Source organism: Cyphomyrmex costatus, unplaced genomic scaffold (genome assembly GCF_001594065.2).
Source record: "Cyphomyrmex costatus isolate MS0001 unplaced genomic scaffold, Ccosl1.0 scaffold158, whole genome shotgun sequence".
Taxonomy (NCBI): Eukaryota; Metazoa; Arthropoda; class Insecta; order Hymenoptera; family Formicidae; genus Cyphomyrmex; species Cyphomyrmex costatus.
Window position 1 is genome coordinate 851,936 of NW_017275587.1, and position 16,634 is coordinate 868,569.

A 16,634-nucleotide genomic window follows, 5' to 3' on the forward strand; every position below is an offset into this window, starting at 1 on the left:
AAAGACATGCCAACGTGTCTCAAATAGACACGTTAAATCTTTACACGATCTCGCCTATGTGCTGCTCTATCGTTGCATCAAAGTTTCACACGGGCGCGCTTGTATGACCCTTACACGATAAATTAAGAGCCGCTAATTACGGTCCATGCACAGACACTTCATCCAACTTAGTCCCGCGCATAACCGATATATCCAAGATCTATAACGAGGATGTATCAGCGCGAAGACCGCACGAACGCTGTAAGTTTAAATTAGGAAAGTACGTACGTGTGGTTTCCAAAGAGACAAAATTCATTTCACGTAAAAGACGGATGGATTTTCGATAGAAATAATCCAGATGAACTTCTTGAAATTCATCGCGGATCAGAATATCCTTTCGACATATATCCGTGTGGATTACTAGTACTTCTTATTTTTCCCATATATGCAATGTTTTAAACTGAAATAAGGATGTCGCTCTCTCTATATTATTCAAAATATAGAAATGAGAATGCATTGATTTCAATTTGACAGTTAGGCCATATGAATTCAAATCATCTTTAGTAAAATAATAAATACATATTTTTTACGTTTTTCCTTTTTAATTATCTTTAAATACTTTTGGAAATTTATTACTGATTCTGGATTTTTTCTATATGTAGATAATAAGAGCGTGATATCAGTATATTAGAAAACCAGAGTGTTTATTCCTTGAAAAAATCTAGAAAATCTGTAATTTTTAGGGGACGTCTCTTTTTCTTGAAAATCATAGATTTTCATATAATTAAGAATCAGGAAAATTTTTTTAATTTTAAATTAAAGTTCTATTTTTTTTTTTCTTAAAACATTGCTTTTATAATTTTCTTTTTTGATAATGCAAAATGTTGATTGATTAACAATAAGATGGCATACAAATTCGTACATATTCTCATATACATATATGTATATTTCACGAGTTTTTATAAAATAAATTAGGGTGACAGTAGAAGATAATTCTCACCTCAATAGAATATTTTACTGATACTATTTTCTAGTAAGTTTTGCGTATCTTATATAAGTTTCGTAGTATAACTGTATAAACAATCAAAAAATAATAAATAATCTCATGGTACCTCTGTTTTCTAATAACTTTCAATATACAGTTGGTTTATATTTCAATATATTTCAAAGATGCATTAAAAACTTCTCAAGAATTTTGAATAAAAATATCTGAAAAATTTAAGGATTCTCTAATAATTTTTTTACAAGATTTCAGTAAACATTGCGATAATATGAAGTTAGTATTAGGAATCCATATATGATGGAAGGAATGTCTTTGCCGTTAATGGTCAAAGTCTCACTGCAAATCTTCAAAGCGTTTAATTGATCAATTAGAAGAAAGAATTGTACAATTGACTAATTGAAAAACGCTTTAAAGCATTTATAACATCACCGTACTCGATGTCTATTGACGTAACAGGCCGTCACGTATCTCGAAAGTAGCTTACGAAATAGCCGACGATGCGCATTAGCATTCTTAGCATGTCAAAATTGCGGCGAGGATCGATTCTTCATCCTATTCCTTGCAAACTCATTAGTTTACACAGCAACACACCGTACGCTTCGCCAGACAAGGGGTCAGAGAAGATCAATGAGTGGATCAAGCCTGGCACGTTGATCGAGCATCGCCGTTCTGCGAGTACGAGTATCTAAAAGCTTGCGCTATGAGAAGGGACGCTGAAAAAGCGCCCGAAGGGACTAAGATTAAAAGAGCTCGAGTAAATAACGCAAAAAAGTCCCCTCCCTTTCCTCTTGACTCGTGGATACGCGCGCAAAGTAGGTAAAGAAGAGAGCCGGCGCGGCGGTTTACTTTCGGCAGTTAAGAGAGAATACAGATGGCCCAGAGTTACCCCAGTCCGGGTTGTAATGCGGTGCATTAATTCGAATGGGATGCAGGCGCGAGTCGGGCGCGAATGTGGGTGACGTTCGCGGTGCAAATTCCCACTTGACGAATTGATGCACCCGCGCGAATGCACGCGAGGACTTGCCGCACGTGAGCTTCTCACACGCAATAATTGCACAGGTATGGGTAAGGAGATGGGCTAGAGGGAACCCCTGGGATGCTTGCAGAGAGAAGGAGAGAGCGCAAGATATAGTTGAATGTGGTGAGGATGGACTCGTGCGAAGAGGGCGGCACGACAAAGACAAGGCTCGCCGAGGCCGCGGATTCGATCGCATATCGCGCAACACGCAGCATTAGGATGCAGTGATCGGGAGAGGGTGGTGGTGGTGTGGTGCGAGGTCAGGCGAGAGGAGGTCCGCGAGAGTGGACGACGACGATGCATCACGCCGGCGGCGGCGGAGGCGGCGGAGGTGGCGGTGTCGTCGGCGGTGGTGGCGGCGGCGGCGGCGGCGCTGGTTACGGAAGCGGGCCGCAGGAGCGCGTTCACCAAGCTCCACGAGCGGTCCAGCCTGATCAAAAGTGTCCCTACGAGACCTACCAGGCGCAAATCCCGGACTGCTGCGCGGTAGCGGCGCAAGATCAGTATCCACGGCCGCCCAGTGCCTACGACGCCAGGTGCTACGACGAGTGCCATCGCAGGACACCGTATCAAGAGGAGCAGCCCTATCCTCAGGTATGAATTTTATTAGTTCGATCGCATTAACCCTCCGGACCTAAACTGAAAATTTGTAACACATCCGCTGATGCTGGATTTATAAAATCCATTTAATTTGTATTGATTAACCCCGTGGTCACTTGATTTTTTTACGTAAATAAAATCACCCGGGGTGATTTTTAACACCTCAATTAAATTACTATCGTTAATTACTGTCGTATTGTACATTATTAATTGTTTTTCAATTATTAGCATTTACGAACATTAATGATATAAATTTAATCACAATTTTCTGAAAAAAGCAAAGAAATAGAATGTTAAACAAAACAAGCACATTAAATGTAGCTTATGTTATAATAGTATTTCTACAAAAAAAAGGTTTTAATTAACATAACGTTTTTTTATTACGGATTTTCAACGGAATTATATATTTGAAGATTTAAAAACAATAGTTATTAAGACAATATGTTAAATGATACAAAGCAATATTTTTCAACAATTCACATTTTTTTTCGCTGGAGTATAAAAACACTCCCAACTGTTGAACTCACAAGTCGACGCCAAAATGTGTAACGCAGTTCCTGACATTGAGTCTCTGAAACCCACTTAATTTATGCTAACTAAACTCGTAAAAAAAGAATTAATACTAAGTATATTTTAATAAGAATAATCCAAATTTTCAGGTGTACGTAAAAGAAAATAAAATTGTTTAACATTTTTAATAAAAGGAGACTTATAATTAAGTAAGTCTAATGAATCCACCGTCAGTTCCGCAAAGTTAACGATATTCAGTGTATCGCGCAAAGTTCATAATTTCTCGTGATTTTATGCGAACATACCGATTATTTTTTCATTTTTCGTGTAACAAGTTGGATAAAGATATTTAAAAAGTATGAAGCAAATTATGTGTAACGAAAAAACAGCCTTCTTAAAATTACAAAAAAAATTGATCATTAGATGCGAATTTGCCGAACACGGTTGATGTGCATTCAATTGTATACAAAAATATACGAATGCGATATAACGAAAAACTTTTCGCCAGCACAATAGATTGAATTATATATTACTAGTTTTGACATTACTAGTTCCCGATTGTTTACAAAATTCGAACAATACTGTCTTTTCGTTCGGAATTACATAGTTATTATTACTACTGAGTACACATCACGGAATTATTTGAAATAGATTGCGGTCGAAATTTTTCAATAACTTCCTAGATTTCCATTGTGTTTTCTAGGAAAAATGAAATAATTCCGATCGGAATCCATTCCGACTTGTTCCATAATAGGTGCCCTTTTCTCGTGTATCCATAAAGTTACATATGAACACAAAAATGAAAAGTTTTAATAGAATAACCAGATAAAATTGAATTTTGGAAGTGATTTTGAAATACCTATTTACGTAGCACACGCAAACGAAACGCCCGATTTATATATTTTTGTCTGTATCTTTATGTATAAATAATATACTTTTCATAAAAATATTTAGTAAGTAATACATGAATGTGATTTTCTGTCATCATAAGCTAAATTAATATTGATAATTAAGATAAACTATAATTTATCTTAATGCGATTAATATCGCGGTTATTCGTATTGAACTTCGGTGGAGCACAAAGTGCCACTGCACAAATCGATGTCGATTAAATTTGATATTCCCTCTAGGTATAGATATTACACGATAATTATCCAATAGAATCGAACGAGTTCGCCGTTTTATAATGTAACCGCTCGAGTCTGGTATTTATGATTATCGAATGGCGAAAATTGAATTTGCTGCTTCCAGGGAAATAGGAGCTTAGTTAGCGTGGAAAGGGCAGACTTTAAGATCGCCATGATTCAGCGAACTGAAACGATCGCTATCCGATAATACGAATAGCGAGAAGTTTTCATGCATAATAATGTGCCTCGCCTTCTCTGATATCAAAAATGTAAGAGAAATTATTTATGAGATGCAATCTATAATTCATATCGCGATATACAAGCGAGACAAAAGGAATTGTCATCGCTCTTTTTGAAAATATAAACTCACGTTACCAAAAATTATTAACGTAAATATACTATACTTTTTCAAAAATCGATATAAAAAAGGAAATAAAATATCGAGCATTTTCAAATGTCGTCCAATAAAAATGCACTAAGCTCAGAAGAATACGCCTCTAAATCTTCCACCCACCATTTCCGAATACTCCGTATATTCTGTCGCACAAAGTAGAAGACAAACAACTACAATTAGAACTTTCCGAGTGGTACGTAAAGCAGAAAAAGAATGCATCCTCAAAATACTCTTAAATCGAAGTTTAATGCAACGTTGTCGCTAAAAGCGTCGCATCGCTAATCGCGCGACGAGGTTATTTTTTTTCTACCCGTCAACTCGACGGGGTTTATTAATACGATGCTCGTAGGAAAAGAGGCTCGGTATTTATCTCCGGATAGTCTCGTCAGCGAGAGAGACTCCTAATAGCCGTACGTCACGAGTTTCAGCCAGAGCCCGCTTTAACTTCTCCGCGAGAATCTTCGAAGAGCTATTACGGGTTTTCGGTATCCGAAAATTGATTCGGCTCGGCGCGCTTCAGCCCTCCAAGTTTCACCATACGAGCATTAGTACGGACTATCGATTCGACGGAGGTCGTTTCCGTCGCGAGATCACGTCCCGTATAGAATCGCGAAAACGACGGTAAATCGAGAATAAAATCGACGCTATTGGATTGAATTAATTATCGCGCGAAATAGAACACGGACAGTATCAATATTTTGCTTTCTACATTGAGTATTTTTAAAAACGATGATTGTAATCGTACGTGAAAATAGCTAAAGGATAAAGATCGACGTGATATCGAAGCTTTGAATAAAGGATGCGCCAAGTTGCATTGATTGTCCTCGTTTAAATTTGATTGTTCAGCAGATCTTTGCCTCTCTTACATATACATATGTACCACGAGCATTAATATCAATATTTATGAACGAGAGATATCGAGTACGCTATAGAAAATGTCGATACTTGCGGTATTTAAAATCAAAAAGTAAAAGTATCAATATCCTATTAAATTTCGACATCTCTAGCCGCGAGCCACACGTCGCCCGCGGACCCAATTTCGCGAATGTATAACGCGTATACAAAGCGATCACGTGCCGATCATCTGTCCGCCCCTCGATATTTTCTACGGAATGATATCGCCGCAGGTGACTTCTCTAACGTGCACTTTCTCTGTTTAATTATACTGTTGTATTATTCTTTTCTGACTAAAAAGAATTTATTAGAACTAATTAATTTATTAAAATTAGATTACAGGACAATATATATTATATGAAACTTAAAGTTCTTATTTTCCTTCCTGACATTACGTTGTCGTCGAAATCACTTGCTCTTTACTTCTTTTGCAATCTTGCTCCAACGATCAATTTAGGCAGACTACTGTGTATTACTACGATGAATTTTTTTGTGTTTTTATTTATTGACTCTCAACATTTTATTTTATAAGGTACATTTAAAAAAAATTTTTTTTATATATATATATAATTTAATTTGTGTGTAATAGCATTAATGTTACTTTTTAGATTATTGCTGTGTTATGAATTTTTCAGTGACTGATTTTACTATTTTCATTGATTGATTTGCAACATAATAAGGAGAACAAAGCGAGAATGCCACTATGAAGAAATATTTTGTAGATTTCCAATTATTTTATAATAATATATTTACTGTAACATTGAGAATGATTGGCGTCGAAATGTTTGTTGTTTATTTTAATTATTTTCATTTTTATATCTTTAAATTAAACGTTCTTTATTACATAACTGGCTATTAGCACCCGTGTGAAGCTGGCCCCCCAAAAAATAATTTTCGTATATCCTTTGAACTAAGAGTGAGCAAACGAAAATCCCAACTGAGCATTCGTGAGCAAACGATGAGCAAACGAATGCAAGAAAAAAAATCGATTTTTTAATATTAGGGGGTCAGATTTACACGGGTGCTATTAGCCCTATTTGTTTTGAAACTTAATCCTAATCGATGTTCGTTTCAAAACTTGCCTAACTAATAAGATTATTTAACTTAAAATTATGTAAGGTTGTAAAAAATATTTGTTTTGAACAATTTTTCATAATTTAGTTAGAGAATAATTTTTTAAAATAAAAAAAATTTTCCAAAAAAACATTATTTTCTCATTTATCACATGGCAGCTTTTCTCAGTTAATTTCTTTCTTTGTCCGAATAAAGAAACGCATTTTATGCTTTCTCTAAATAAAGTCACGCGCAACTTGTCACATATTATTGCATTAAGTACGTGTCATTTTGCGAGACCAATGGAATTTACAAAGCTTAGGAAGGATACAACAAATCTTCAGAAATCAGTAAGCTATCGATCGAATGCATCGTTCAAAAGACATTATCCCGCGGTCATAAAATCGTGGAGCAAGGTGCCAACTATACTCCTGCAGTCTCTATCGTTCGGAGTCATATGGCGATGACGACAGAATGTTTCTGGGCGAATTTCAGGATCCTGCGCCGTGTACATGTTTCGGCCTCAAAGATCGTACATACGTTCCGGTTATTTTAGCGATATCGATACTTTACTGTTACGGGAAGCCATTTCGGTGGCGGGTGTAAAGATAGCGGCGATAGAAAGCCGCTCGATTCGCGCTGGCGGTCGTCGTCGTGCAGCCGCCGGCCGCCACGCCGTCCATATCGAACGACGATGCAGCAACATACCGCGGAATATGGGATAGCTCATAAGCCATTGAGTATTGCTACACGCGATGGTAACTGCGAATGTACCGAAAGAATGAACAAGAGATAAACACGACGAATAAAGTTTCCATTTTTTTCGGAATTCTTTCCTTAAACCCACCACGCTATAAACGTACTTTAGAAAAATTTAATATTATATTTTCAGCAAAACTGTTTAATTGAGGTATTTTTTAACAATCAAATATTTTATTTTATGTAACAAAAAAATTTAATTGTCTCTGCGAAGTATATTTTTCTGCTTTGTAAATAACAAAAATATTGTTTTATAACAATATTTTATACCAACTAAACAGTTTTATTCGGTACATTTTAATCAAGTATTTCATTTCGTTAAGCAAAATTTTAGTTCATAAAACAAAACATTGTTCCTAGTGTACAAGTATTTGTTTCAATACTTGATATGAATATATTTGAAATGATAGAGATATAAAATAATACCTGAAATAATGATTTCAGACATATGTATTATAGTTTGTAAATACATTGATTTTGGATCATAGATTTGCAAAGGATTTTCGACAATTTACATTTAAACGATACACGAAAATACGGAGTGCCCCACAATCAACGTGTAATACTTTAATAGTATTATATTATAATTATCAGATTATATCAGTGACAGACAGAGTTTTCAAGTTTCAATACACAAATCCGGACACAAAGAGAAAAAAGTAATTGATAAAATAAAATACAACATGTGCAATAATTATTATATATAAATGTATATAACATTTACAATATCAAATTCGATAAGAGAGATTACAGATTATATCATACAAAACCGGATTCAGATCAAGCAAATGCAAATGAAATATTGCAGATCTCAATCTATGTGAGCGTGCAAATCACTGACCAACTGTGATCGCGTATAACACGAAAATTATTACTTTGACATTTTCATAGGTAAAATGTTCTAATTAATCTTCAAAATACGCTATTAAAATATTTATAGCAATTGTGAATTATCGCATTACTCTTATGTATGCAAGAGCTATTCCACGATTTTTGAGATATTTTAAATGTTATCAACACAAAATTTTAGCAGAAATTTATTTGTTTTTAATAAAAAATTAACTCCGTAATAAAATTTTAAATTTTATTTTTTAATAAAGAACCGTAAATCAAGTTATATTCTTTTAAATAATACTGTATATTTTTTTATATTGTTTTTTTATATATAAAAAGACAAATTTATCTATACAGCATTATTTTAATTATCTCAATACCAAGATAAATTAGTATTTACAACACTTTATGTATCAATAACAGATTCGTGGATTAAATTGGGAGTATTAATTAAATTATTATATCTTTTGAGATTTTAGACAGAATAATAAATAAAATGTTATATCAATGAATTGTTTTTTTATGTGCTACAAAAATATAGGGAAAAATATGGTTTCGTTTAAAAAAATATAATTTCTATAATAAAATCGATTTTCTATTAAAAAATAAATAAATTTGAAATTTTTCTTACGCAATCAATTCTTTATTAAAAACTAATAAACTTTAGAAACATATATATTTTGTTATAAATCCATTGAACGTATTTCAAAAATGATGGCAACCGATTCGAGAAATACCTGGTATATTTCCCATAATGGATTTTCGTACAAAATGCTTTTCTCGTTATAGATCGTTACTTATTGCAAATCGATGCAATTCGTAACACACAAGCGCTTCTCCTGGTTGCGTAAATAAGGAAACTGTAGGTATATATAAACTGAAGCAGGTAATTTCGCATGTAAAAGATTTAATCCTCAGATGCGACTGGCACGTTACATTCCCTTACGCAATTGCAATTCCCACGGTAACGCCATTCCACCTATGTGTGCTGCATTAAGACGATTCTTTTCAAATTCTAAATGCTCACCGTACGTCTCGAATATTAAATTTCTTCATATTTCGAGAGATTCTTAGCATGTCTGGTTGGCGAACGATATCTCGTTTGCGAAGCCGGATTAATCAACCGAATTGCTTTCGACCAATACATACATAATACGTACACAGAAATAAAAGAATACTTCAATTAGATAATCTGTTTTGTTGTATACCACTCTACCATGTATTAGCGTTAGAAATATAATGTTAGAAATATAATGTTATAAATATATATAAATTAGTTTATAATCTATTTTTTTAAAGTAATTAATATTCCTTTGATTTCAGCTCTCAATGTTACAATTATTATATAAATTTACTTTATTTTTTATTTTTATTAACTTTCATCGCTTATATTGATAACAATTAATTTAACTCGATTTACATGAGTTTTTCCTGACAATGTTTGCCACAAAAACAGTATTATTTTTGGATAATTTTCGGTCAATATTTTCTATACAAGAAAGCCAATTAAAGTTGCTATTCAATGGACGGTACATACCATTCGTTTTTAACTGATACATACAACAATATCCCAACAGGCATAGAATCATATTTGACACATTCTCATTGTTTATCGTTTAACAAATCATATTTGTGCGATTTTGAACGTGACATAAACAAAAAGTTTGCGAGTTACAGTAAAAATAAAATTTTTTAAATAAAATTACTTGTCTATTAAAAATAATTTTATATCGAAAATTAATATTCGAATAATTTTTAAAATCTAATAAAATTAAATGGCTTTAGTTAAGCTTTTTCGAATAATTTAAATTAGATTTAATTTAAATTAAATACTATAATAAATGACTTAAATAAAAGACTTAAATAAAAGAATTCTATTTTTTTTTTTAACGGATTTTGATACTTAATAATATTTATATACAAATTTGCAAACACATTTTTCAGTTCTATAAATTGCGCGCCATATTCGGTTTGTCAAACTTGAAATGCAATCATGAATTAGAACTGGAAATATCATCATAAATTATATTTATCGTTAATTTTAATAATGATGATAACAAACACCTTCAAAAGAATATTACAAAAAATTTATTGCGAAAAATATCATCTCAACTAGAATTTGAATCTAGAATTCTCGACTATCAAGTGATTTGTTGTAGAACAATCTTCCCTTTTTCTTCCAGGATGTATCCTCGACATTCCACCGGTCCCAGTCTAGACTGGGCTACGAGGAACGTCCTCAGTCCCGGGTGGGATACGCCTCGGATTCCAGGTGCGCCAGCGGGCTCGGATACGACGACACCGGTGGGGGTTACCTGGATCAGAGTGACCCGAGAATGTATTGCACCGGCGGCTATTGCATGGGAGATACGATGATGGCGACGAGCAGAGGCGTATGCGGCGAAGAGGTCGAACTCGACATGCGGAGGCACATTCAGGCATGCGCCTGCACATGCAACCACATGGGCTACGGAAATTACATGGACTATCAGGTGAGATAGAAATATACGCTCGACGAAAGCTTAATCAGTCGTTAATTTTACGGGGATAAAAATGGGATCACTCCGCGCACTCGTCGAAGAATTATGCGAAAATGCCAATTACTCGCATTAATAGATCATTCCATATAGCACAATTTGTCCGTGGGACATTCTGGAAACATTTTTGGGATGTAGAATGTCTTCTCGATGTCTTTAGCAAGTTCCTGGGAAGCCTGTGTGTGCTATATATAATAAGATCATCGCGTAAACAGCTAACTAGAAGCACGGTTACACTCTAAAAATATGTAGGTGTGGATTTAATTTTAAACATACGTAGTTTATATAATTCTCACTATGTTAGTGTTAACATCAGCACCGACACGATGTGGATTTAAAAGCTATATATTGTTTGTATCAATACCAACTTGGTGAGAATTATATAAACACTGCATATTAAATCCATAATCATATTTTTTGGATTGTAGCTATTCATATAATGAAATTTATCTCTGGTTGATTGGTTTCAAACCGCGATGATGTCACCGCGGAGGGAGGAGACATTTCAAGCAATGACAATCAAAATGAAAACCCTAGGCTTTCTTACGAATTCAGCGTAATATCGAAGGGGGGGCCATTTCAAGCAATGACAATCAAAATGAAAACCCTAGGCTTTCTTACGAATTCAGCGTAATATCGCGCGTGTTATGCAAGGCGTGTATGCACGTTTGTCGCGATACGATATTGCGTCCTGTCGAGGATGTTTCGCGAAAGAGATCTCGCCCGCAAATGTTTCGTAATAAGAGAGAAAGAGAGAGAGAGAGAGAGAGAGAGAAAGTCTTCATAAATATAGAGAAAAATGGTACATCCAAACGCAAAGTATAATGATAAGATCCTGGATTTTCCTGTCGTGAACGACACAATATCATAACCGTGGCCAGCTTGTGAAACTGAATATTTTCTTTGTTTCATCTCAAATTTCAAAATTGCATATCTTCAAAAGCTTTAAAGCTGAAGACAGATATATCGTGCTAAAAAATTTTTCTCTTTATGTGCTTTGAAATATGCAATTCCGAAGTCTGAAGTAACACTTTGTACAGGTATTCTCTATCGTATAAAGAAGCGCATACATAATTGGCTCATATTTTCCTTTGTGAAATATTCTAATATATTTCGCATCATCAGCAACCAGCCATGTAATTTGTTGACACATTCGAAACTAACAGAAAGTATATGTAGTGAGGTAAATTAATTTTTTAAATTAATTCTTGGTAACGGATGTTCCCCTTGTAATTTCAAAAGCATGCTATTTTGTTATTGTATTCTTTATAATATAATTTATGGTAAAACACTATATACATGTTATTATTAAAGACATTTTTATTTCTACGTCCTGTAACACAATACGATACCTGTCATATATATTGTCACTTCCTCAATTTTATCATTACAATAATATACAATTTGCTGACACTTTCAAAAAATGGCGACCTTTGAAACACTGTAAATTAACTTTTTATCCTTCGTTCGTAATTTCTTGTAGTTTCAAAAATATATTATCTTATATATATTACGATGTAACTTGTGATAAATCATTGTCTGCAAATTTCAACTTGTATTTAAAAAAAATAATTATTATAAAAAGCATAAAATGATTGATCTGTCGCGAAAATGACAAATCAGAAAATTCTTTCGATTCTTTTGATGCATTTTGAGCAGCTACTCTCGTGAAATTTATTCACCGGTTGAATTATGCTCGAAGCAATTGCCTCAGAATTCAGTTGCTTTCACACCACCCGCTTCAGCTCATTTCGTCACGAAAAATATATAATGCAGATACACTACCTCGTCAAATTATTATAATTTGCGGAAACTATCTACCTATCCGTCACTAGGAGCTCTCGTTTTCCGTGCTGCTCTGCGTCCGAACTTGCTATCAGAGGTAATTCATCGTAGTCTGAAAAATTCACAAGCAGCTTCCTGCCTTGAGACCTCGTCCCGCTGTATGCTTCTCCCGCTGGCGTTTCATCTTTTACGTGCGACCGAACTGTCCGTGAAATTCTCCCGTGGAGAGCAGGAGAATAGCGCAAATACTGTACGAAAAAGAGGGACGAAGGGGAAAGAAGTGAGAAAAAGACGATAGAAAGACAGCCGGAAAGAAAACGCAACGTTCGTAGTTTCAACCCGAGTTTTCTGGTGGAGAGGAACCGACTGCATTGCGCTTAAGCCTTTACGATTATGCGATAATATACGAGCCTCTACGAGGCGTCCATAAAGAATTCTTTCTCCGCAGACGAACGTGCACTACATATGTTTCCGCGAGCGAGGAGTTTCTGTGTCTTCCCTCGGGTTGTTCCCCTTGAGGATGCTATAACATATGTCGGTGACAAATCTTTCGAAATCCGAGGCATCGCGAATTCGGTCGCAGCGGCGACTCCATCTAATATTTCGTTAAAAGCATTTCGAATTGAATAGAATTTCGCGATCGCCGAGTCTCACGTAATAAGCGAAAGAAAACGATTATTTGAATTTACAATGATTACTTTCCGCCACAATATATCACCGTTCTTTATCATACAAGATACACATCCGATAAAACACGAAATTTTCATAAAAAATTCCTTTTCCATTTTACTAAAAGGACACTTAATGATTCATTTTTCTTTATTTTAATTTTAATTAAAATAATTATAATACACGACAGACGCGCGCAATTTTTATTTAAGTTGCGTTAATATTCTACACGGATTAAGAAAATTATTCTACATTTAACATTCTATCTATTTGTCTATTTATCATCATTACGAAAGTATTCAAAAAATATTAAAAAAACTTAATAAATCTCTTTCCTTTATTTTAAAACATAACTTCAATTAAAATAATTACAACCTTAAATTTAGTCATAAGTATAAACACACAACGTAAAATGTATATTTAACAAAAATAAATTAAAAACAATTTCATTGAAAACTAATAAAATTGTTATAAAAGTAATATTTATTTTTATAACAGTTGTATTAGTTTTTATACAGCTTTTATTACCGCCTTTTCCAAAAAAGTGCAATAAATTGAGGAGATTTATACTTATGGCTAAGGTTGTATAATATACTCGTATATTCACATTGCGCTGCTATTCTGCACACGAATTTTAAGAAAATTATTCTATGTTTAAAACAATCTATTTGTCTATTTATCATCATTACGAAAACATCATGTTTCCAAAATAAAAAAATCACGGATTCGCTCGAGAAAATACGCGCGGATGTGCAAACTTCTACGGCGCGGCCTCGTTCGGCCAGAACGTTCCGCGCGGAAAAAGAAACAGAAGAACAGAAAAAGCGCGTGTGTGTGAAAGGGAGAAAGAGGGACGAGAAAAATTCATTTTAAAATGGGCACTGCCTAACGGGGCCGCGCGTCGAACTTTAGAGCCCGCGCGTCCTGGTTCGGACGAGTTGCGATCCTGGACGTTTGCCAAGGAATCGCGAAAGGACCGGAAGCGGTGAGGATGAATAAAAAAGCCGTACGCGGGGCTTATCTATCATCGCGATACCTGTCAGGATACGGAGAGGTGTGCGGCCGCGCGCACGTGAGTGGGAGCGGCAAAACTATATTGAGCGCGGCAAAGCTACATCGGGGCTCTTCGAAAATCATTTCAAAGCAGACAGGTGGGGAGAATCCATTCTCGACGCGAGAAGGCACGCAGCAGCAACACCGACGAGTCGTTACCACTGCAGTGCGGCGAGTAAACTTCGTCGAGTGCATAGACTGCACACACTACGCCCCGTAGCTTCTGTATAGCCGCGACGTGCGCGGCAGAAACACAGTTACTGTATAGCTAGCAAGGGTAGCGAAATATAACAGTTTCATAAACCCATGTTCTCCCCTCCCCCGGCCCCTCCTATGCCCATTCTCCTGCATAGAAGAGCCGGAAAATACCGCATAAAAATAGCAACTGCGTATTCTCACGAACTGGTAGTTCCACTTTTAACTTATTATTAAGTTATAATATTAACAATTTAATTGTTTCTTCCGAAATCAGTTTTGCATTAATTTGATTATTTATATTTATAAGTTCTTTGCGGTATTTTAAAATACTAACAGCAATACATTGTCAAATTAACGATCAATTTCATCTATAAGATTATATTATTTTCAGTTTGTATTGCAAATAATCGTAGAAGTTTATATAACTGAAATATGTATTTAAAATTTACATAGAAATACTAGCTAACCTCAACCGTATTTTGCGGTTTCTTATTTAATTAATTTATATCTATTAACACAACTGAATGTTGTAATAATAAAATAAACATATATAAATATAAAACAATAACTAATATCCTTTAATCGTTTAATTGATCCATTTCAAGTAATATTATTATATAAGAAAAATTCTACAGTTAAACTATAAAATTAAAATTAGCTGAAAAGTCAGTTTCGTAAAAGAAATAATTATAATTATGTTACGCGCAAAAGGAACTAAATTTCCAATTAAAAGAATAAAGTTTAATTATACACTTTCGCGTGTACATTAACTGTTCGATTAAAACTGGTTTAAATGCAGGTAGAGTTACTGGAAAAAGTTTCATAATATAGCTATCGATAACCACCGCTTAACAGAATTTCTCGTTCTGTTTCGTGGCGAATGTGGTAACACGTTAGATATATGGTCGAGTAGTGGATCTCGACGTTCCGAGTGTGTTTGGGAATTAGGTAAAGGGATTCCATAGATTATATTCAGGAACTTCGAGCTCCTGGAGGATTTCGGATGGACCAAGGATCCTCGAGTTTCTCGAGACCACAAGTCAGGATAATAACATCAAGGAAGAGCCAGTTCTCCGTCGAGATGGATTCGTGATGTCATGTCGCATGAAAAAATTACGAGAGGAATCGGGGACGAGCTCGTCTCTCGACGCGGAGCGCGCCTCGGATTTTACAATATGTATCATGACCGCATGTGCCGATATAATTACATGCAACGCAATTATGTGGTGGCCCATTGTGACGACTTGGGAATGCATCAATTATTCCCCGACCACCGAACAAATATCTAACCGCTCGATATTAACTATCATCGCTTTGGAACGTAGCATTGATCACGAATGAGTTATTAAATCGCTGCATCGTTATCATTAATTATCAATTACCAATGGAGTCACCAAGTGATTATACATTATAAGGCATTACTCTCTACAGCATATTCGAATAGTTATTCATTTTATTTAATCAACTGTAATCGAAAATAAGATGGTAAACGTCCAAGAGTTCAAATATCGTAATGTATCGTCGTTAAAGCAAAATGCTTATAAATTTATACATTTTAGCTGAACTTATCTATGTTTCCATTAGCGAAATAATTAGTTTCTCAAGAAGTTAGGAACGTCGGAGATTCCAATGTAGGACATACCGAAACTCCGGATAATAAATGCAAATTGCGAGTCTTCGAAGTACTCAGCCAAGGACACGCCGTCGTAAGTATGGTACTTTCATTAGCATACGACAGAATCAGTCTGTTTCGCTCTCAATAGAAAATACATTTCAAAAACACTAAATTAGCAATAAAATATAATTATATTGATTTAGCGCAATAGCGAAGATAGGAAAATATAATATTTCTCGCAACACAACGAAATAATTTTCCAAGTTAATTCAATAACGACGAAAATACTATCTAGAAATAGGACAAATGTAATGCAATCGTACTGATTCGTATCTATTCAATTAAGTTTTTTCACGTAAATTTACGATAGAGAATCTAATTTCCGTCAATCCGTGATGTTCTAACATGTATTATACATATATAATGTGTGTCAGTATTGCCATCGTTCTTTTCATTTACCTTATCAAAAAACTTAAGGAAGTAAGCAGTAAGGGAATCAACGTTATGGATTTGCTACTGCTTAAGTTATGGCCTTACGGCCTCTACTGTGATTGGTCAATTCGCTTACTGCTTATGTCAAGTTTTTTGTGTGCTATGGCCTTAAGC

The 16,634-nt window shown here is 34.8% G+C and overlaps 1 protein-coding gene across 1 annotated transcript in view; it reads left to right on the forward strand.

Moving 5' to 3' along the window:
* The first annotated feature begins 2,297 nt into the window (after window positions 1-2,297).
* Window positions 2,298-16,634, forward strand: part of LOC108771392 (dipeptidase 1) — a 119,289-nt gene continuing 104,952 nt past the window's right edge. Inside the window, exons 1-2 of the mRNA XM_018536665.1 lie at window positions 2,298-2,594; window positions 10,355-10,663. Coding sequence (XP_018392167.1) covers window positions 2,298-2,594; window positions 10,355-10,663 — 606 coding nt within the window. The remainder of the gene's footprint in view (window positions 2,595-10,354; window positions 10,664-16,634) is intronic.